At 42.7% G+C, this 23,268-nt stretch overlaps 1 protein-coding gene across 3 annotated transcripts; it reads right to left on the bottom strand.

Annotated features, from left to right (window-relative positions):
* Nucleotides 1-2,304: 2,304 nt before the first annotated feature.
* Nucleotides 2,305-21,834, bottom strand: SLC18B1 (solute carrier family 18 member B1). Of its 3 annotated transcripts, none has more exons than XM_054195950.1 (14): nt 21,751-21,834; nt 21,067-21,206; nt 19,858-19,953; nt 18,105-18,178; nt 17,127-17,274; nt 14,127-14,283; nt 12,791-12,927; nt 10,973-11,074; nt 8,318-8,409; nt 7,050-7,145; nt 6,172-6,246; nt 4,654-4,747; nt 4,512-4,558; nt 2,305-3,139 (listed from the first exon to the last, which is right to left on the bottom strand). In XM_054195950.1, exons 1-14 carry the CDS (start codon nt 21,794-21,796, stop codon nt 3,067-3,069), a joined length of 1,377 nt encoding a protein of 458 aa, XP_054051925.1. In that variant the 5' UTR covers nt 21,797-21,834; the 3' UTR covers nt 2,305-3,066. The 3 variants fall into 3 exon arrangements, with proteins under 3 accessions (XP_054051925.1, XP_054051926.1, XP_054051923.1); XM_054195951.1 differs by having other exon boundaries at nt 21,067-21,203; nt 21,631-21,771; XM_054195948.1 differs by having other exon boundaries at nt 21,631-21,770.
* Nucleotides 21,835-23,268: the final 1,434 nt, after the last annotated feature.

Genomic DNA, 23,268 nt, shown 5'->3' with positions numbered 1-23,268 from the left:
ATGTGTGTGGAAAATATTACTGAAATGTAGATTTTTGTAAATTTTTTTTTCTTTTAAATAAATCTTGACCTTTATGAGTACACTAACTGAAATCAAAAGAATTACAGTGATAAAAAATGACAGAGAAGCCATTTATGGCAACTACATGATGTCTAACCTGCCTTCATTTCACAGCGCTTGTTCCAAAACATTTAAAACCACCAACCACCACTCCTAAAGGTCAGCTGTGTTTCCCATGGGACCATTCCCCTGTGCACAGCAGGGACGATACCTTCCAGGATCAGCACACAGAATCCAGTCCACCTGTGGGTCTGGGATATCCTCAAGATAAGGGTATGTTGTTTCCCTTGAGAAGACACAGCCGTAAACGCCATCTTCAGGAGTCACAATGATATGGGCACCCTAATACCAACATACAGAACCAAAAAACACCATTAAGAAAATAAATAAATGGTCCGTGTTTACCAAATGTCTCACTCTGTGATAATACCTGTCTGGCTGCTTCTTTGATGGCTGCTTCCAAAATTGCCATATTTTTGTCCATCAGCATCAAGGCCTCCTCAGGAGCCACTGGCACTTCAGTGTCCTCTGACAAGACTACGTTATGCACATAGACGTCTGCAACCTAGGTGTGCAGGGCACAGGCCTCCAGAGCAGACAGCACCAAAAACATGGCAGAGGCACAGGCTTTAGGAAGACCCATGTCTGCAGCCTGGAAGTCACCCAAGAGGAGGATGGGGACAAGGAAAGACGGGGGCTTTAAAAGGGAAAGTTTTGCACAAAACCTGGGAATTCCCCAGAGTGGCAGAAAGCCGACACCAGGAGATGCAAGCACCCTGCCTCACAACACCAAAGCCAAGAGAGCCGCCAGCATTGAGCAATTCTGCCTTACACCACCAGCAGAGAAGTCACGGAGAAGTCACCACTGTGCCGCAGCTGAAGAAACGTGTCGCCCGCCAGATCTGCGAAAGGTTCAGGTGTGGCATTGCTGTAGTAACGCAGCTCAAGGCAAGCCCAGGTCACAGCAGGAGAACAAGCCAGAGTTTGGGAAATCTCAGCAAAGACCAGCACAGACACATTCCTGGCCAAACTCGAGGGTGTGGGGCACAGGAGGGGCTGCAGGAGGCAGGCGGCCGGCCCCGAGCTCGGTGCTGCCACATGGGCACTGCTGGTGCCATCCCAGCTCGGGGCTCCTCCAATCTAGCCAAATGTACTTTGTCTACACCTGGCATGGTCCCTACCTATCCCAGATTCACAGACTGTACAACTGTGTTAGCAAATGAATATTTAGACCTGCCACCACATGAGACAAGCATAGGACTAGCCAGGGGGTTGCTGAGTTTCCCAGAGGAGACTCCACTGCTCTGCTTTAATCGTGGTTCCAGGACCCCTGGACAATCATGGCAGGAGAACATGCTTGTGAGTTGATTTGAACAACAAGCGTGGAAATCAGGATTCCTCTTCAGGTTTCTTTCGCCTCCATTGTGCACATGAAAGAATGAAGACGGGGGAAAACGTGTTGCCAGAAACCTAGAGCGGTTAGTTAAGCCTGTCTAGTTTCTACTGGAGGTCTGGTGAAGTTCATGCATTGCAGGACAGCTCATTAATTTCAATGATATTTGTGTTCCTTCTGGTAATCCTGGCCACTTCAAGCCCTAACAGCACAATTTGGGTTAAGTGAACAAGCCATTCCCCAGAGAGAGCTAATTAAGTCTCATGTCTACAGATCTGCACCTCGTGCACCTTGTGTCTACCTCTAGTCGTCTCAGCTCCTTCTCACCTGCCTCGCCATTGGCACCGGCAGGGTCAGCGCTTCACAATTGGTTGAGGTGTACATTCCCGTTTTCAATGAAGTCTAACACCTGATACAAAAGGAAAGGGAGATACTGCCAGAATGTTCCCAGGGGAAGCCTGCCCTTTGGTACCCTGATGCTTCACAGTTCTGCTGGCTACAGAGCAGTTCTTCTTGCTAGTGCCCCCAAAAAGGTCTCTGGCAGAGAAAGAAGTATTTCTCATGTAAATTCCCGTAGCTTCTCAAAAGAGAAACTAGGACTAGACCACTTTTCTTATTTAGGGAAAAATGGGTAGAACCCATTCTAGGACCCAGTTCTGTGGCAACAGTCTTTTATTTGTCCTTAAGCCCAACCAAGGTCAAGAAGTCTAGCGTCAGTTTGCCAAGCATGCCCTTGTCTCAGTTCTCCTTGCCTCTTTTTCCAAGCCTCTGGTGGAGGTGAGATTTTTTTCCCCCCATTGCTGGAAAATAGTAGCCCTAGACTTTTGATAGATTTACTGTCGCAGAGGCAATTATTACAAAAATTTCAGCAGGCATTTATTAGTAAAATAGATCTCACACACACTAAGCAGGGTCTTCATGTACAAGACAAACATACATATGTCTGTGCCTGTACGTATATACACACCATACTGCATCGCCTCCAGGACCGAACATCCGATAGCTGTCTTCTCTTAATTACCTTTCCTTCCCCTCTGCAGGCACTTTCAAGATAATACAAGTGCTGGTAGATGCAAAGTCTTTTAAACTCTTATTGTCTTAGAAAAATTCACAAAACTTAGGAAAAAAAGTTGCTTTATTGAAAACAATATTGTGCTTAATGCTTTGTCATTTCAAATTCCATTTCAACATTTTATGTTATCAGTTAAAGTATTACAAGATAATGAACTTTCTTTAAAAAAATACAGAAAAATCACGGTAGCAAAATAGTAGCTTTACCCAAGAATAATGCACAGCAGGCTCAAGTATAGAAACCAGACATTTGAAAGCACACATCTTCACATACAGTGGTGCACTGTATGTGGAACACAATTAAACAGGCTGACATCTGAGGGTTACTCATCACTTCAGCCAATCTACACAAGGACTTACAAAAGAAAGGCAGTCAGTGTTTAGTGTTTCAAAACAGTGATGCAGCTACGATTAAACCACAACTAGTTGTTCACCAAGGGATCATGTATGCCAGCGCCAGAATAATGAAACACTGTTAAGTCCACTCATCTCAACACTAGGTTAAACCACAACAGTAAACAGAGAATTGAAAGTATGCCTGGCTATGTGTCACTGCCCATCAGATGAGTTCTTTCTTCATTATTACCAGGAGGATTGTGAAGACTGGAACTGGAACTGTTTTCAGAAGGAGAGGAACAGGAGGGAAGAAACAGGTTTAATATTCTCTAGATACTTCTATTCAACGCCAACATCATAGCAAAAAAGCCACACATTATGTGGAAAGAACTATGTGGATCACTGGATTTGGTTCCTCACTATTGCACAGAACCGCGTACTATCGCTTTCATACCTATCGTTTCACAGAATGGTTCAGGTTGGAAGTGACCTTTAGAAGTCATCTAGTCCAACCTCCCTGCAACAAGCAGGGACTTCTTCATGTCATCAGGTTGCTCAAAGCCCTGTCCAACCTTACCCTGAATGCTTCCAGGGATGGGGTGTCTACCACCTCTCTAGGCAACCTGTTCCAGTGTTTCACCACCCTCAGAGTGAAAAATTTCTTCCTCACATCTAGTCTGCATATACCCTCTTTTAGTTTAAAACCATTATCCCTTGTCCTATTGCTATAGGCCCTATTAAAAAGTTTCTCCACATCTTTCCTGTAGCCCCCTTTAAGTACTGGAAGGCTGCTATAAGATCCCCCTGGAGCCTTCTCTTCTCCAGGCTGAATGATTCCATCTCTCTCAGCCTGTCCTTATGGGGGAGGTGCTCCATCCCTCTGATCATCTTTCATGTCCCTCTGCTGGACCTGTTCCAACAGGTCCATGTCCTTCTTGTGGTGAGGACTCCAGACCTGGATGCAGTACTCCCGGTGAGGTCTCACAAGAGCAGAGTAGAGGGTCAGAATCACCTCCCTCAACCTGCTGGCTATGCTTCTTTTGATGCAGCCCAGGATGCAGCTGGCTTTCTGGGCTGCAAGTGCAGTGTCAGCTCATGTCCAGCTTTTCATCCTCCAGTACCCCCAAGTGCCTCTCAGCAGGGCTACTCTCAATCCCTTCATACTCCAGCCCATGTTGATACCAGATGGAATCCTGTCCCTCAGGCGTGTCAATTGTACCACACAGCTTGGTGTCATCTGCAAATTGGCTGAGGGTGCACTTGATCCCACTATGTCATTGATGAAGATATTGAACAGTACTGGTCCCAATACAGACCCCTGAGGGCCACCACTCGTCACTGATCTCCATCTGGACATTGAGCTGTTGACCACTACCTTCTGGATGCGACCATCCAGCTATATTCCAGCTCACAGACACCCTCCTGGAGGAACCATCAGTAGGGTTTGCTTGTTAATGTCACAGTCCTGGTTTAGGTCTCTGTTTAGGTCAGTAGGGATTTAGGAAAGCATACAAAGAATTTAAGCAATACTTTTACTGCACATCTTTTCATTCATTATCAGGTTGCTAGTGAGATAAAAATGGAATCACAGCTTCCAAAGGTTTGCTTTAGATGGCTGCAAGTAAAATAAAGAATAAATATCTCAACATACCTTCTCCTTGTTGCCTCAGTGATATAGAATATTCCAGTTGCAAGACCCTTTGAGGAAACAGTTACAACTGTAATAATAATAATAACCTTATGCAACAGCTCATAACTGCAATAGATATAAAAATCAAAAAAACATTACTTACAGTTAATAGTGCCCATCCTCCTTGGATGGCTGAAGCCCATTCAAAACCCAGCTTTTCATTTAGAAATCCTCCGAGAGTGGGACCTGCAAATGCCCTGCAACAAATCAAATCAGGTATCGTCATCCCAAACAGAAAAGATAACATCATATTCTCAGAGAACTTTTTATTGTGTTTTGTGGCCTCCCTCCATTGATTCTCTCTTCTTTGTCAATAAAGAGATTGTCTTCCACAGACCTAACTTTCCTATAATCCACAGTAAGCATTAATTCTTTGTTTGCCATGGCCTCAATAATAGTTACCTCCTTATCTGGAAATAGGATCGTCATCAGGAAGCTGAATGCACTTTTTCTGTTTCTGGGGTAGCTCAGAGGTCCCATTCAGGACCATGTTCTAACAGGGCATCTACACCGATCAATTCTAGCATAAAAGAAATTTAAACTCTCATCCCTCAAAATGTAAACCTTCCAAACTTCAAGACCAAAGACTGATGGAAACAGGCAGGTAGGGAGGCACATTGTGACGGATGTGGTCACTGTAAGGTTGAGCTGTACGTAACCGCCCTACACCTTCATACCTGTCTAGGAATGCCATGAAAAATTATGCAGCTGCTGTCACGTTATGAAAGCTCTTGCATGACATGGTCTCTTGCTACAGAAAGGGACAAAACTGTAAAACTAGAAAGACTTCCTGGAACCAAGTCACATAATAAAACCATGTTTGATAACATGGTTTGGTAACTTTATCCTACCTATCTCTATTTGTACTGAACCCTATGCCAAATAAACAGGACAGCTAGAACTTCGGTTAGCTTGGAAAAAACAGTGCAAATTTGTACCACTGAAACCCACCTGCAGCCACAAAGGACTACAAGCACAGATAAAAAAATCCTGGAAATGGCTGTCAACAGGGGGACTCTGTCACTTCCCATCAAGTGACCATTCTGAAGAGTCACATGGCCAGTAGTGCCTTTCACTCATTTCTGCGATGACCACTAGGTAATAAATAGACACACTCTGTGAAGCTACGCAAACACAGACCTTAAATAACGTCTGTGGCTGAAAGACAAGATTCTACCCTAAGCTATCCCAGACAAAAAGAGGAAATGTGGAAAATGAAAAGGGAAGAACAGAGTAAGTCAGGAGCAGACACCTTCTAGCTCCCTCCACGTGAGTGGACTTAGCTTTGTAAAAAATTATGGTCCACCTCTCTCTATATTGAGCATTAAATATTTCAGTGACAACAAAAAACACCGCACAGAAGTGCAAGCTAACATCCACTCAATCACTGTAGCTTTTTGATATGCAGGGCAATACATTTCAAAGAAGGCAAGTTCAGCCCTTTGTTGGGTAAAAAGCTTTGTTTTAACATGTCCACCAGGCACGTTTTTAGCAAGAACTTTTTGAATCAAGGTCAACACAATGACTGCAATGCAAGACTTCTGGTTGTAATGCAGCAGGCTTTTGTGTGGCAATAGCGTGGAAGAAACAAACACTTACAAAGAGGTGACTATACACCTACCCAAGGGACCACATGGCATTGAAGAGCCCAGACACCAGTCCCAGCAGACTCAGACCTTCTTCAAATCCATTCTCACTACAGAAAGACAGACCAGTTGGAGTAGTACAATACAGTATTGCATCTCAGTCTATAGCCTTCCCCTACAGACAGTTTTTTCCCTCCTTTTAATTTAGACACAGCATAAATAGTTAACAAACAAAACTGTACAGTGGAATCATGTCTGTTTACCCAGTACTTACTACTTTGCTGCCTCTCTGGAAGATTGCAGTGCTACTCCTCATCTCTGATGTCTTCCGAGTATCATTCCTAACATCACACCATTGCTCATTCCCCATGTTTCATACGGCAAGTGTAAAACAGTGACAGGTGGCTTTTAAGAGGGAAAGGCATTGTTCCAAGAGGAACATACTAGTAAATCAAGACCCTTCTAGGTCATTACTGCTAAGCCACATCACAGACCTTGTACTTTGCACAACTATGACTCCTGTAGGCGCAGCTCTCAAAGCCAATGCAGTCTGAAAAACCCAATGAAAACTGCTTGCTATTAATTGTCCTCAGAAGCTGAAATAAATCCTATGTATATGAAACCACACACAGGTCACCCCACAGTATGAGACCCAAAGTCTGATGGACTTCAGTGTGTTCATAGTACTGAGGTACACGTTTCCAAAATTATATTTGTAGTATAATGACTGGGGTGCTCAGTCAGAAAAAACTAAGACAAAAGAGTAGTGGAAGCATTTAAGTGTTACTCCCTGCCTTTGTCAAAAAGGGAGGAAAAAGCCACACCAAACCCCCACTTCATATTCACGCCTGAAAATTAGTTGCAGTTTCCTACTGTCAGTAACATGAAAGATGCGTTGGACCGAGTTACTTACTATGCACAGTGCAGTATCTCTGGAAACACTGGGATAGCACTCATGCCAAGGGAAAAGCCAATCAAAACCAGCACTAGCACAAACATCCACAGCTGACTGAAAAAGAGGCATTTAAAAGAAGTTAGCTGCTGAAGACTCTTTTCAAGTAAGGACCCTGTTAGACTGAAGGCTGCTATATCATCTCTCCGTGACTGATCAGAAAACTAGGTTTCTTGAAGACAAAAGGAATTGTACTTTAATTGAACGCTAAGACTTGAAAAACACATTTCTATGCTTAAAAGACTTTGTAAAACAATTTGAATATCCTGTGCTCAAATGAAGTATTTGTCAAATGCAGTATTTGTCAAATGCAGTTCATTTTCAGAGAAGCACATAAAGAGGTAGATAGCCAAGCTTAAATCAGCAATACATATGTTCAAGCTCTAGACATGGTTTGTTGCACAAGTGAAGGATTTTGCAGCTCAAATTTTGTAGCCCAATATATTACAACCAAATAGACATAGCTAAAGAAAAGAATGTTTAAGATTTTACTCATTTCTTTTTCTCACCAGCTCAAATGTATGATCTTACAAGTTTCAGATGTATGAACTTCTTTAAAAATGAGAAGTCTAGGAGGAAGGAGTTGACTAATTCTGCAGACTAGCAAGTCTATCATCTTTAACAGAGTATATAACCTAGGACAAAAGGACTGTACAGCTGTTTTGTAAATGTAGCAGTGTTTTGCTGTGAATTAATTTGAGAGACATGGCAATGCAGTGTTCAGGTGCAACAGACGTTGTCTTTACTTAGCTAGCTGAAAACAAAGCTATAATCTTGGCATTTTCCTCAGTAAGCTATACGTAGAGAGGTGAAAAAAATAATACTGCTGCATAGACACACAAATAAACCCCATAGTTAAGAAACACTCGTGAAAAAGAGAAAATTGAAAAGTAAGACAGAAAGAGAACTTCGTTTTGCTGCACTGGAAGTGCCACAGAACTTGAAGGAAAGGAAAATAAAAAACAGCATTCTTCCCACCACATGCATTAACGTGAGGAAACACAGTAACAGTAAAAAGCAAAGGAAAAGGATCTATTTTACAAAGCTGTAAAGTCTCCATTTTCAGATGCTTCCACTGCTTTGTATTCATGGTCTCACGTTAGAAAAAACACCTGTTTCATGGTCAGAGGTGCTAATTATAGACTTGCAGACACACATGACAACGGTCATGATAGCTATTGCAAAAACATCACATAAAGGGACAGGTTCAAGAAGAGGCACTTCTGTACCTTTCAATGTGCAGTACAGGGGCAGGTCCTAACATGAAAAAGCACAGTGCTGTCATTAAGCCTCCAAATACCAGCAGCCACTTCCTGAGGTTCTGTGAAAGAAAAGAGGTATATAATTTAAAGACGTGAATTTGTAATTTAACTATTTTGTCTTTCCTAAAAACCCTCTTCTAAATCTTCATCTCCTAGAGAGTCCTGCTCCTGTAGAGACCATCATTACACACAAACTGGCAGTTCACAATTTCTCTGCCAGTTCTGAACACCATCAAGAAACAATGAATTCACATTTCCTTGCCACCAGTGCAATCACTGGCAGCAGCTGCTTAATAGAGATTTCTTCAGGATACTGAGTAACGGAGTTGTGAGCAGCTTTGCTCTGTTAGTGAAGTATTTTAGGTCTTACTCTTCCTTAGTATAAGAAATATCATGTAGCATCGCATGTAATTCTCATGTGCAAAAGGCCATCATTATAGAATCATAGAATCTTCATAGTTGGAAAGGACCTTTGAGATCATCAAGTCCAACCATACACACACACAAAAAAAACCCCCCAAAAAAACAAAACAAAACAAAACCCAAAATCCAACAACCTACAATCTCTGCCACTAGAGCATGCCCTGAAGTGCCACATCTAGATGCTTCTTAAACACCTCTAGGGATGGTGACTCAACCACCTCCCTGGGCAGGCTGTTCCAGTGCCTGACCACTCTTTCAGTAAAGTAATTCCTCCTAATATCTAATCTACACCTCCCCTGCCGCAACTTCAGACCATTTCCTCTGGTCCTGTCATTATTCACCTGGGAGAAGAGGCCAACACCCGCCTCTCTCCAACCTCCTTTCAGGTAGTTGTAGAGGGCAATGAGGTCTCCCCTCAGCCTCCTCTTCTCCAAGCTAAACATGCCCAGCTCCCTCAGCCTCCCCTCATATGACCTGGTCTCCAGACCCCTCACCAGCCTGGTAGCTCTCCTCCGGACACGCTCCAGCACTTCTATGTCCCTCTCGTACAGAGGGGCCCAGAACTGAACACAGCACTCGAGGTGAGGCCTCACCAGTGCCAAGTACAGAGGCACGATCACTTCCCTGCTCCTGCTGGCCACACTATTCCTGATACAAGCCAGAATGCTGTTGGCCTTCTTGGCCACCTGGGCACACTGCTGGCTCATGTTAAGCTGGCTGTCCACCAGCACCCCCAGGTCCTTTTCTGCCGCGCAGCTTTCCAGCCACTCTTCCCCAAGCCTGTAGCGTTGCTTGGGGTTATTGTGACCAAAATGCAGGACCCGGCACTTGGCCTTATTAAACCTCATACAGTTGGCCTTGGCCCATCGATCCAGCCTGTCCAGGTCCCTCTGCAGAGCCTTCCTACCCTCAAGCAGATCAACACTCCCACCTAGCTTGGTGTCATCTGCAAACTTACTGAGGGTGCACTCAAACCCCTCATCCAGATCATTGATAAAGATATTAAACAAAACCGGCCCCAAAACTGAGCCCTGAGGGACACCACTGGTGACCGGCCGCCAAGAGGATTTCACCCCATTAATCACAACTCTCTGGGCACGGCCATCCAGCCAGTTTTTAACCCAGCGAAGAGTACACTTGTCTATGCCATGATTCGCCAGCTTCTCCAGGAGAATGCTGTGGGGGACGCTGTCAAAGGCCTTACCAAAGTCCAGATAGACAACGTCCACAGCTTTCCCCACATCCAGAAGGCGGGTCACATGGTCACAGAAAGAGATCAGGTTGGTTAAGCAGGAGCTCCCTTTCCTAAACCCATGCTGGCTGGCCCTGATCCCTTGGCTGCCCCGCACTTGCCGTGAGAGCTCACTCAAGATGATCCTCTCCATGATCTTTCCCGGTACCGAGGTCAGGCTGACAGGCCTGTAATTCCCCGGATCCTCCTTCCGACCCTTCTTGTAGATGGGCGTCACATTAGCCACCCTCCAGTCATCTGGCACCTGCCCTGTTGACCAAGATTGTTGATAAATGATGGAGAGAGGCTTGGTGAGCTCTCCCGCCAGCTCCCTGAGTACTCTTGGGTGAATCCCATCCAGTCCCATAGACTTATTAGTTTGTGGTGGGAAAAAAAACCAGCATCAGAAAACTGGCAGTGCCATTCATGCACAGCATTCAGTGTATGTTTTCTTGATGAATTAGCAGTGGCTGTCAACCAGACAGTTTTAGGTATATCACTGTCATAGGCTCTTTCTATGGTGCAGTTAAGAGCTAGAGAACCATAGCCAGCCAGTGTGCTGATCTAATTTGAATGTTACACTTTTTAAGAGACAAAGTCAATACAGCTAACCAGAACATCTTTACTCCTCTTCTCAGAAGCTGATAAACTTAGATGTGGACAAAAGCATGAGTAAGTGGGACACGTTTTCCTACTCTCTGTTCCCTATTGGCTGGAACTCGATTGTGCCTAGTCCACCAGAAAAGCTCAACACATTTCAACTACAGGATATTTGCCTGACATCCTTTACTATTTTGGACATTACTTGGACTTGGCAAAAGAGACCTTCAACTTGACAGTATTCAGTGCATGTGCAAGGTCCTGAAAGACAGATCCCTTTACAGGACCAGGCCTACATCCACTGCTTCGATATGAGAAGTCCACAGAGTGCTTTACTAATCCTGCACAAGCAGCAGGGTAGTACTCACTGGCCGTTTGTCGCTTATGAGTCCAAGGAGGGGAGAAGACAGGGAGTACGAGAGTGCCAAACCGAGGAATACCAAGCCCACGTAGCCAGCTGGGAGTTTAAACTATGGGAAGGAAGACAAATAAAACAAAAAAAACACCAAAGCAACAAACCATATGTGCTACGTTCATTACACAACAACTCAATAATTATATTTTAGGCCAAAATACTGAAATGTGTGATTTTAAGTATTTTACTGGTACCATACAGAGGTTTTTCAAGTATTTGAAGTCATCAGCAGAGCTTGCTCCAGTTTCCTTCAATTATATTTCTAGGCATGGACTGAGAGCACCTGACACAGCCATACTCAGATAAAGCCTAAATAATCTCAGGAGGAAACACTATGCTATGTCCCTATGCCAGCACACTGGATTCTAACATTAATATCCGGCACATTTGAAACTGACACTTCAGACATGGAAATTTACGTGGATTTAGTCTTTACCTCTCCAATCCAGTTGGTGTTTCCACTTAGAAAAGCATAAATACTGTACTCATCCACTGCATATCAGTGCATCTTAAAAGTAAGTAGTGCTATAAAACACAAGTCTGGCCTTTCAACCAAAGACTGTTTTTTATGAAAATGAGTAAGAGTCTTTTTGCAAACACCCCGAGGTCTACATTTTCCTAATGCAGAGTCATATTTCTATATTGAAACAAAATGTGTAATGAACCAAAAGCATACTAGACTCTCAAATGAGTGCTTTAATTACCAGGCAGAGGGAATTCCAGGATGTTTCATGTGGCACGGACTACATAAATATTCACTATTTCCTTGCCATACGCAAGTATATGATAATAACTCTAATTTAGTGGTTAGAACACCTGCCAAGAAGGCTACGGCCCTCTCACAGCAAGTATCTGTTAGCACAGTGCAGAGGGAAAGCGGAAGAGTTACACCAGTGTGCGATATTCTACAGTGGAATAATTACAGATCCCTCCCCTGGGTGGTGGAAGACGTACGTTCACATCTCCACTGATGGAAGAGGTTAGCACCAAGTCTCCTCCACCCTGGATGAGTGCTCTTACGTACTGAATTACACAGATGAAAAGTAGGAGCACAACAATCTGTGAAACACTATTCCCTGAAAAAACAATTAATAAATAAATCACTCAAAGAGCATTGCTTACTTTCACACAGGAACAGAATCTTAAACAGTTTACTTCAAAGTCATTACCCATGGGGAAAATAAATAAATAAAATTAAGTAGGAAACAAATAAATAAATATTAAAATAAATTAAAAATAAATAAATAAGTAAAATGGCATTTGCTTTTTTAGTGAGTGAGTGAAGAAATCAGCTGGCAGGCTACATAGTTGCAATCAGTTTGATTTTGGCATTGCTGTAAGATGTGGCAGAGCTGCAACATCATGTCCCGTAAAAAACAAATGTCCACATCAAAAGATATAACGCTGTCAGTGTCTGTTGCAGTTTTACAGGATTTGCTTTCAGAAAGGAGTAAAAAGTCCTCTGTTTACAAAACCAGCTGCTTTGCCCTGTTCATAGAAGGTACTCTGCAGCTGAAAGACAATTAAGGTGAAAAAAAGCACAATTTTATAGGCCTTACATTTCCTCAAAGTTACCAAGACCCAGAGGCAACAGACAGTGACTTGTCAGTACTGTGGAAATCAAGTTATTTGGAAATCATATTATTACCAGTTAATTAAAGCAGTGTACTTGGATAAGGCCTAATTTTGTTTAGGACAGTTAAACTACATTTATAACCAGTTATTTACTATTTAGCAAGCCAAGACTTCCCTGCACGTTAACAGGACTTACCTTCTTTAGTATAAACAGAGACATTGTGGGATCCAAAAAGCCCAAGCATGCACTTAGAGAAAATATAGTAAGACAGAGTAGTAAGACTTTCGGCAGAAGAACGAGCTTCCAAAAGGAATCCTTGCTAGGGATCGAATCTGTTTCAAGAGAAAAGAGGGGAAAAATGCATTATTTTCAGCAGTATAAGCTCATGGTTGATCTTCTTGCTTTAGAAAAGAAATCACTATTTCCCTTTCTCTAGTCCTATTACTCTTCTTAACTAATAAATGAAAGTCAATAGTAGACTATTATGCACTATACTATTTTTATACTAAAAAACCCAATCTGATAGGGGAATAAAAAAAGAAAAGTACGTTTAAAAATGCAAATGTGATAGATGAAAGAAAGAAGTAAAGTACAAAATTTAGCTTCCAACATTGCAAATCCCCAACTCGTGAAGAACAAAAGCACGTACTATCCCCAATTATGTGAAAATACAATTACTTCTCCACTAGCCCTATAAAATGAAAATCTCGGATACATCTCAACTCAAAACAACATCCACGAATCATTCATATCCAACCAGAGAAACACACTGTGAAAGTAAAATAAAGAGATTGCTATTTATCAGTTGAGGTCTGTTCGAATTTTTAAGCAACTAGTCATTCGGGTCTCCTACATGTTCAATCCGCACTCCAGACAGGAAGCTTCTTTCAGATGTCACAGTGAGGTGTCATTTCTAAGTCATGCTCCCTTCCTGATGCTGGTGGTCTCCTAGTAGTTGAATGGGGTCTCAAAGTACACACCGAACTAAAGTTCATCCATTAGCATCCACCAGCTCAGAGCTAGAATTTATTTAATGTAGTTTCAAACTGGGCAGTAATATCATGACCCCATTCAATTTCAGAGGTTGGGGAGCTGGGGGGGAAGTCAGCAGTAGCAGCCCATAGTTAACCACTGTAAGTTTTCTCTAAAAGCCAATATATATGAAGTTATTCTCCAAGGTTTTCATAATAAGCTGCAATGACAAGCTGACACAAAGAAGACACAACAGATCCTTTACAAGCCCTGAAGCTAAAGAGACAAAAGAAAACAAAAAGTTATCTCACTTCACTTCCACACAGACTTCTTAGTGTTTGCGGAGACAGGCATGAGGTGTTGGATTCATTCCAGGCCATCTGCACACATTAATTTTAGTTCGCATTAAAACACAGGCCTGACCAAGGTCACAAGTTAATTCAGCTGGAGCTTTGCCCTCTGAGTTATATCAGACACCAGAAATGGATATTTTTCTAAAACACAGCTATGTACTTGAGAAATTGAAGTGCATGAAAGAGATGGGAAGAAGGGTTCTTACCGTATTTTGGTAATATGCACATATTCACAGGCACCAAGACCAACACTACACATCCTAGTGTAATAAAAGGGACCTCGTAACCAAACGATTGATACAAAAAGCCACCTAAAGGTGGGCCCAGCACCAGTCCGAGTCCTGTAAAAATTTCAAGGCTGCCCTAAAAGATGAAAAAAAAAAGCAAGCAAAAAAAAGTCAGAATGCTGAGAAACTCTAGTGTAACAGTAAAAGCAATCCATTTTTCGGAGGAGCAGCACAACATAGGCTAGTGAAAAGAAAAAGGCAGTGCATCACACCAAGGGGGATAAGGGTGAGTAGAGAGCTTCCCACAAAGTGGGAGAGCAAAAGGAATTTTGCAGTTGTCTGTGTGACAGCAATCACTTACTTTGCTTCACACTACAGGGAGCGTTAGCCACTCTGCTGCCACCTAACACATCCCAGTCCTGAGGGGAGACAAATGCGCTACTGATGGAAAGCATCTGTAGAACAACTCAGGCTGAAGTGATCCCACCTGCATTTACCCTCCAGCCTGAGGGAGAGGACACAAGCAAGCCTACTCCGACGGATCATTATTTTGTGGGATGAGGTACATGTGCCAAGTAAAAGCTTTCTCTCCATAACCGACTGTTTGGATTCACTGAGTAAGGGTAGGAAATAACAGTGAAATTACAATGGGGATAACTGAGATTATTTTGGCTATAATTTAATAATGTGGCATCTTTTACAAGATACTAATTTTCAAAAGGACAATAATACAGTTACACTTAGATCTTGTGTCACAACACCATAGTCACCACTGTCAACATCTGCCTCAATGCTTGACTGATCAATGCTTAGACCACGCCCTTTTAGCAAGTAACAGCTGGTGGTAATAGTTGCTTAAAGTTTTACTAACTTCTGGGACCCAGAGAAGTAGTACAGGGATTCATCCTGATTTTTAGTTTTACTGATGCCAGAGTGGTCAGCTGGCCTGAGAGCGGGCACAGCCTGTAATAGCCAAGTTCTTTACCCTCGGTCACAAGGGGTCCCACCCTTTTCCTTTCCTAGGAAAGGAAATCACAGCATATGACTGGCAAATCCTTAAAATTAGTTCTAGATAGATTTGAGGCATTTTGGTAAACTTCAACACGTGGCATAACCATGAGTTCACATAACTGCATCCAAATAATGCGTTTGTGTTGCTCACCAACCACAAAAAACTATGTATGATTGGCAAGACTTCAGATCAGGCTGTACGTCATTTAGTCCTTCTAAATTAAAGAATTATTTGTGGGGAGAGGGAAGGGAGGAGGAGCTGAGGCATTGCATTATTACAGATCAGAGAAGGATAAAGGTACACCTGACATTGTAAGAAAAGTGATATTGCTTATGTTCTGAAGTTCGTACCTCCTCCAGCAGAGGAATCATGTTGACAGATACTGAACTTCCCACTTCAACAAGGCTGACATGCCTACATTTAATAACTTCCCCATACATTCTCTAGGGTACCCGATGGGTAAAAGGTGGGCTGAAAACTGGTACCAAAAGGGTAAGAAGAGGAAAAGTGCTTTTCGGTATCTAGCACTAACAAGGAGGGCAACGGAAAGCAAGGCTAAAGATCCCTCATCCATTCCTTCAGCCTTTATGGTTTTATCATAGGATGCATCTTGCTTTAACTAATCAGCTCTTCCTTCTACCTCCAGCCTCTGCCACCCCCAAGAGCTGAGCTCACAGTAACATGAACTCTCCATCATGTCCATTTAAGGACAGTAAATCTACATGAATGAATTTGAAAAGGTTTTATTCTCATGCAGAACAAGACATTAGAGTACGTAGTATGGAAAACAACATTTAAAAGCGATTTGTCTTCTGACAGCACCCTTTCTAGACTTAAAACAAAAGTAGCTACCAAGCCACAGCTGTCTAGCGTTTCTAATTATGGTCACGAGGTGACCTTCATCACCTTGTACCCTTTTCAGCTATGCATCAGGTTTATGGTGCTACCACCACAGAATTTCATTTAAGTCTTATTATAAGATAGATAACTAAATCCCTTTAAGTCAAAGTTACTTCACTTACCTATTTAAATTACATTTTAAAATTTGCAAACATGAAACCTTAACCTTATTGACTGAATAAATCCAAAAAATGATTACAATGTATAACCTACTTTCCAAAGAAATTGTGAGCTCCTCACCGCTGATACAATTTAGTATGTTTTTTGCTAGTTAAGAGGTCAAATTTTTATAGACATTTATTTATAGAAGTAACTATACAGCTTAACAACAATATTAATAAAAGCACCAACTTTTCCAATTTTATTAAATGTTCTGAAGGATGTTCTTAACATTTGTTCACTCATTAAAATTTAACCCAGTTATTTCTGTCACCTTATATTTGAATCAAAACCAGAATTCACTGAAAAAAAGAAAGAAAAAGCAGCATTTTATTAAATGGTGTTAGGAAAAAAAATAATTTGCATAAAACCTGATTAAATAATGGTAATATCTCTGGTTGAAATGAACCATTGATGACCAGAAATACTGCCCTCCAGATTTCAAGAAGTTCTAACTCTCCTCTACTCATACATCACTTTGATCAACAGATTAGAAAAATGACATCAAAATTGTTTCCAGTTTTGCACCTTTAAGTCATTTAAATCAACACTATTTGAATGAATCAATCACATTTCTTGAATCAATCCACATGGATTCTTACCACCCATGTAGAAGTAGTCACTAAAAGCTGTATTAGTATTTTAACAATCTGATTTCAACTGAAGAGATAACTACTGCCATCAATGGTCAGCTGTTTTCAAAACATAAGCAACCAATATACACTGCTTAATTTATATTTAATTGAAGTCATGCTAAGGTCTAAACTTGTTCTAGGATTGTCGCATTATGTGACAATTTCAAATATGCCTGCACATGAGACAGCAGATCTTCTCCTGGTGTTAGGCTGCCTACTGGCAATTTATCGTATTGCAGGTTACTCAGCTGTAACACTGTTTTTTGTACTTACCAGAACAGTAGCTATATTATTGGGAAATGCCTTTGCAAGGATTGAAAATGATGCTGTCATTGCTGCTGCAAAACCGACTGCATCCATCGCTCTTACTAAAAAGCACAAACCAATGAACATTGGTCCACTGGGCACCTTGTCCAGCATTCTGAAAAAAAAAACAACACAGTACATGGAGATGTCTCAGGATGCAACAACTCATCTACTAAAGGCCCTGGAGCATCATTTTTTACTCATTAAAGGACACAGTTACAAGACACTCAATGCTTTCAATTGCCACATCTTTTTGAATCACATAGGTGAAGTAATTCAAACTTTACCAAACTATTTTTGGCAGCTTTCGCCTTTTCCCCATTCTTTGGTGGCGAAAAGACCACAAAAAACCTAACCTGTGAAAAACTCCAATGTCATTTTCTGTTGTATTTCATAGCTCTTCCAAGGAACTGTGCAAGAAGCCTGACGCAATGAGTTACAACTACCTAGTAAGAGCTTCCTTCATTGTTAATAAAATTTTTATTTTGCTAAAATGAGTGGCTTAGCCCCTCTACCTGCCAGGCAAAGCTGCTCATTTGCACACAATATTTTTAACAAAAGAATTAAAAAATTATGCATAAATAGTTCCCTTATTGCTGCACTTTGACAGATTTCTTGCTGTTCATGAACTACATAGATAGATACATAAATTTATTAATGTAAATAAGTACATATGCATTTAACATATATAAATTAATAAATTTAAATACATAGAACCTTCGCTTTCAAAGCAGTAAACAGGCTTTGAAACTTACTGAAAATGAGAAGTGTTAATTCTGCTTTACAAGGGACAGATAAAAAGTAAAGATATAAAAAGTTACATGACCTAACCAACACCTAAAGGATACCCAAGAGTTTCTAGTTTTGTTTTGTGTCCATCTTTTCATATGGATGAAAATGATTAGAAGATAAATGCAACAAAACCAACCAAGAAAAATCACTCACCCGAACAGAATGGTCACACATCCTGAAACAAACATCCCCGCCACAAACATGAATTTTGCTCCAATATGTGTAAGCTGTAAATTAAATACAATTTTTACATGTTATTATTTCAAGCCTAGATCAAAAATCTTTCAAAGTAAATTACTGTTAAGAAATTAAAACATTGTGGCACTTTATAGCATATGTAACTAAAAGACCTGGAGACACTGCTCCTGCCGGTGTGCCTTCATGCAATACTGAACCTAAAAATATTCTAAACGGTTAAGTGACTTAACCCAGTTTTCAGAATGGTAAGACAATGGTGCAGTTAACTATTTCACAGCTTCTGCAGAGCAGCCGGTTACAGCAGCAACTCTCACTGCAAACAAACAGAAAGTAATACATTCCCCCTCCAGCACTGTCAGTGATGACAAGACAGCAATACCTGCCACGTATGTGGCTCAGGAGAGTCAATGGAAGATGATTTTAAAGCAAATTTATCACAAGCTTTATAGCACAAAGCTTTGCCATAGGAAGCACAGTAGCTTCAGGCTTCCCCATTCATTACCAGGGAAAGGACCCCACTTTCCTTCATTTCAGACTCCACCACCAGGGTGAAGGACGACAAGAGGCATGCTGTAAAGCCAACTCAATCCTGTAACAAAGTGCACCTAAGCTTCTAATTCCATGCTGTAACTTCCCCTAAGGACAACAGGTATTTCAGACTCTTTTCTTGTTCAGGCCTGGAAGAAATCCCTGTGTTTCAGCCATTATTACTGAAGCCCACATTTTGCCAAGTTTCACCGAAACTCTCAGGATTTCTGATTGCTGGACTGTCCACCTCTGCTGGTGCTCCCTTCACCTGCCTGCAGTGAGGATGGTACGCTCACTCTCTCTCTCCCCCCTGCAAGGTACCTGGTGAGGGTTGTGCCATAGTTGAATGCCATCACAGGCACCGAGAGAGACTGGGCTCACCAATGGCACTTGTGTGACACCTTGATAAGCCACCTCACCACCAGAGAAAAACCATTTACCATGGAGTCAGCAAAGAGACTGCCCAGCCAAAGAAAGAGAATAACATGAAACTGCAGCAGCCCAAATTTAGGGTATGATCCTGAGCAGTCATAGCCAAAAATGCATAGACAGTGGTGCTCCAGCATATAAACAAACAAACTTATAAAATTTATTCATAATTTCTCCAGCATGAGAAAATCCTGAATTTGTCGGAAAACTGAAGCTGCAAGAACTGCAGACATTTATCTCGCATTGCTGTAAAATGAAGTGGAAACCAAGTTAAGCAGCAGAGTCATAATGGGAGGAAATGTTAAGAAAAAGACAACATACCAGAAAAGAAGAAGGGGTGCAGCTAACTAAGGAAATAAAAACAAAACAAACCACCTTCAGAACAGTGCCAAAAGCAAACAGAACATGTAAGTAAGTGCAATAAATAAAATGGGGGGTAGAGGGAAAGGAGGTAATAGAAAGGAGAATTGATCAGCAAATTACTCTGAAGCAAACAGTTAACCAGAGAAACAAAAACAGCTACATATCTGCCACGCTATGCTACCCTCAAGAATTGTAGAAGGCTAATTTTTAAATTGTACTGACGAGACTTAGATCAGATTCAGACTGACTGGCCAGGCTCCAGTTACTACAGACAGAAGACTGCAGGAATGCTACTGGAGAGACATCTCTTTTCTCAGCCTTAGAGAAATGTCTTCATGTACCAACCTGTGTCATCACAGAAATAAATTACAGCTTCAATTATACTTACATAATTTCCCAAGATTAAAGAAGTCAAGAAATTGACCAAAGCAAAGCATCCAAAAATCAGGCCAACAAAGGTGTTACTGGCACCTTTTTTTTCTGCCTGCAAAAAAGATCACAACTGAGCAAAGACGGAGGCAAATTCTTGAGATGAATAACGTTCATACCTGTACTTTTTTTTTTTTTAAAATTCATGCAGTTACAAAGCAATTTCCTTTCTCAAAGACAGTAGGGGCTCATAAAGGAGTAACACAGCAATTTAAAGACATGTTGCACTTCTACTAAAACTCCATGTGATCAAGGTAAAAACAACAGTGATTCTTCAATGAATAGAAACACTGTGCTGTTTGATGAATACCGAACAGGTGACCAACTTTTATATAGGTGCCTTCAGGTAGTGTGCAGTGGAGCTAGCTACAAAGCTTCAATCCCTCACATGGTGAGAGGGCAGTAAACAGAGATATCCGTTATTTTCACTGTGTCATGCCTCCCCATAATACGCACCAGGTAAATTTTTGACTTATCCAGCTGGCAAAATACAGTTACTTGGGTACAAGCTGTACGTTGGAATATTTAGAACAAAAAATCATCTTAACGTTTCTTTGTTAATACTTGGGAACAACTTGGTCATGAGAGAAACGGCCTTCTGCTGCAAAGGTACCGCAACCATTGTTTTTTCATCCTACATTTAAGCATTGTATTCACTCAACATAAGCTGAGTTTTGGGGGGTTTTTCCCTCCAGTTGCTCGGTCAGGAAGTTTAACACAGTGAACGATGGCCCAGCATGAGTTAACAGAGTGGTAGCTATAAATAAAAAGTCACTGAGTGGCTGAGGCACTGAAATACAAGTCAGGACACGGGCAGTTTTAATCTCAGCTCTACTACCAAACTGCTATGCAACAACTGGGCAAATACTATTTCACTTCTCCAAGCATTCATTTCAACTTCTATCTCGTATCATTAGTTTGCCACCTTCTCTGCAGCCACCGGGAAAATGAAATTAGTCCATGGACAGGATTCAGGTCACCATTACGCACACTCTCATCTATTCTAGCCAGCATCATGCTATCACTACAAATTCCCACAACTGAAAAGTCTAACTCGGAGCTTACAGCCAGCCATAAAGGTCCCGCAGCATTCAGGATCCTTTCAAAGCTTTCAACGTGCAAAAAAAAAAAATAATCTAAAGAGTAGCTGGCTAAATTGTTTCTTTACCTCTGAAGGGAAAAAGGGTCCCAGGATTGAATAGCATATCATTGAACTGAAGTTTATCGAAGCTGTTGCTGCCATCGTATATAGCTGTTCTCTGGTAAGCCTTCTTGACTCCTCACCGAGTGCTTCTGGCATGCCATCTTCTTAAAAAGCAAAACAAAAAGGAAAAAAAAAAGTATTATAAACTGATAGAGGGAATTAAAATTTGCAAATGAGGTTTGAGAATTAAAATCCGCCCAAAACTTCTAGCCTCCCATGTCGGGGGAACTACACCAAGCCGCGACACTTCTCTCCCTCACGAGGGACCGGGCCCAGCCCGCCGCCCCTCAGCCCACCCGGCACGGGCTTTCGCAGGGGCTGCCGCGCCGTGCACCGGGCCCGGGCCCGGCCCCACGCCTGCAGGCACGCACCCCCGCGGGGACAGCCCTGGGACACAACCTCGGGGACAAACCCGCCCTCTCCCCTTCCCAGCGCAGGCTCCGGCGCTGCGGAGCGGCCCTTCGGCGCCGTCCCGGTCACGCCGTCGGTCACCGGCGGAGAAACGCGGGGCAGCCGCCGCCTCCCCACCTGGGGGCCGCTCGCTCCCCGCGCCCTCCGCCTCACGGTTGCTCATGGGGAAGGAGCTCCGCGCCCGCAACGGCCGGTGCAGCGCGACACCTCCCCGCCGCCCCGTCTGGCAGCGCTAACCGGGGCCAACGCCGGCCCCGCCGCCCCGTCCGCCGCCACTGAGCATGCTCGGCCTGCGGGGGCGGCCCGCCGCGCCCCGACACACGCCGGGGGACACCGGGGTCCCGCCGGGAGGCAGCGGCAGGGCGGCCGCGGGGGCTGCCAGGCGGGGTGGGGAGAGCACAACAGGCGCCGGGCTTTGGGCAGGGTGAGGGTAAGCTGGCGGCTGACAGGGAGGGCTGAGCATGAGGCGGAGGGGAACCGGTTACTGCCCGGACCTGGCAGAATGTGAAATGCTGTAGGTACAGCCGCTGCGACAGGTTACAGGTGAAGGAAACCGGAGAGGTAGCGGGCAAAGCTGTCACAGGAACAAGTGGGTATCGTCTGAATATGGCTGTGCCTCCCCTGGGCTGTAGAAAGATGTTTTCTACAAGCGGAACAATGCACGTTCCAGAGAAGTCTCGCAATGGAAGCATAAATCCCAAGTGTATTAAAACAGGAGCTCAAACAGTTTATGAATCCTACATTGTTGTGACTGCTAGGGACCATGGGGAGCTGGGATCAGGGACCCAGGAGGTGCATCCCACGAAGTTTGGATGGTAAAGGGGGGATCAGCTCCAGGGACTCTGCCTGGCTACAGCTGAATAAGCTGATTACGGTTCCTGAAAACTTAACCACTTTGGCCCAGCTTTGCTCACTAAGGTTCGTCGGGGTGGCTAGTGGTTTGCCACTGATTTTGCCTTGTACGCACAAGCATTCATCTGTTTTAAAAAGGGATACCAAAGGGAGATTCAGGATGGCTGAATAGACTGATAGACCAAGTAAGATCGATGATCATCTTCACAGCCTTTGGCAAGTTACAGGGACCATAAAACAGTAACAGAAGAGCTGAATGACAAAGTTGTCAGAGGAATCAATAGCTAGAAACTGGCCAGGAGTAAATTTAAGCTGGAGATGAGGAAGAGGTGATATAATGAACACGTTTGGCACAAGTTCCTATTGGGAGGGGAGGAAAGTGAGGAACAAGAGCTGTGGACCTCGTCAAAATGTAATAGAAGACAGACCACCCATGTCTTGAAGAGAAAAACCAGTAATTCTTAAAAGCACTATTTTTACTAGGCCATCAGTATTCCATCTAGTCTCCAGTTATATAAGATGCATAATAAGGACATTTCAGAGCAAATGTTGCCATGTACCTAACTTTAGAATCCCACACTGCATGTGACAGGAAAACACAGAGTTACTTTCTTATCACAAGATTAGGAAACTTAAAAAATATTTAGCAGCCACAAAGAACAACAGACACACATTCCTTGCTGAAACCTATTTTGACAATATATTGTGTGTGGCATATATTACGGCTGTGAAGTTGAAAAATTCCCTTGATTTTTTCCTGTCTGCCTCCAGAAAAAGATAGAAACGTAAGTCTTTTTCATAGATACAACCTTACCCCTTGAACAGCCTTACCCCCACAAAAAAGAGGAAGAGCACTTGCAAGTCATCCCGAGTCTGGCAAAAGGATAATAAGAAAAAAGTGAT

This window comes from Rissa tridactyla, chromosome 3 (assembly GCF_028500815.1).
Source record: "Rissa tridactyla isolate bRisTri1 chromosome 3, bRisTri1.patW.cur.20221130, whole genome shotgun sequence".
NCBI lineage: Eukaryota > Metazoa > Chordata > Aves > Charadriiformes > Laridae > Rissa > Rissa tridactyla.
The sequence above is the reverse complement of the archived record's forward strand: the minus strand, read 5'-3'. Positions and strand labels throughout refer to the sequence as shown.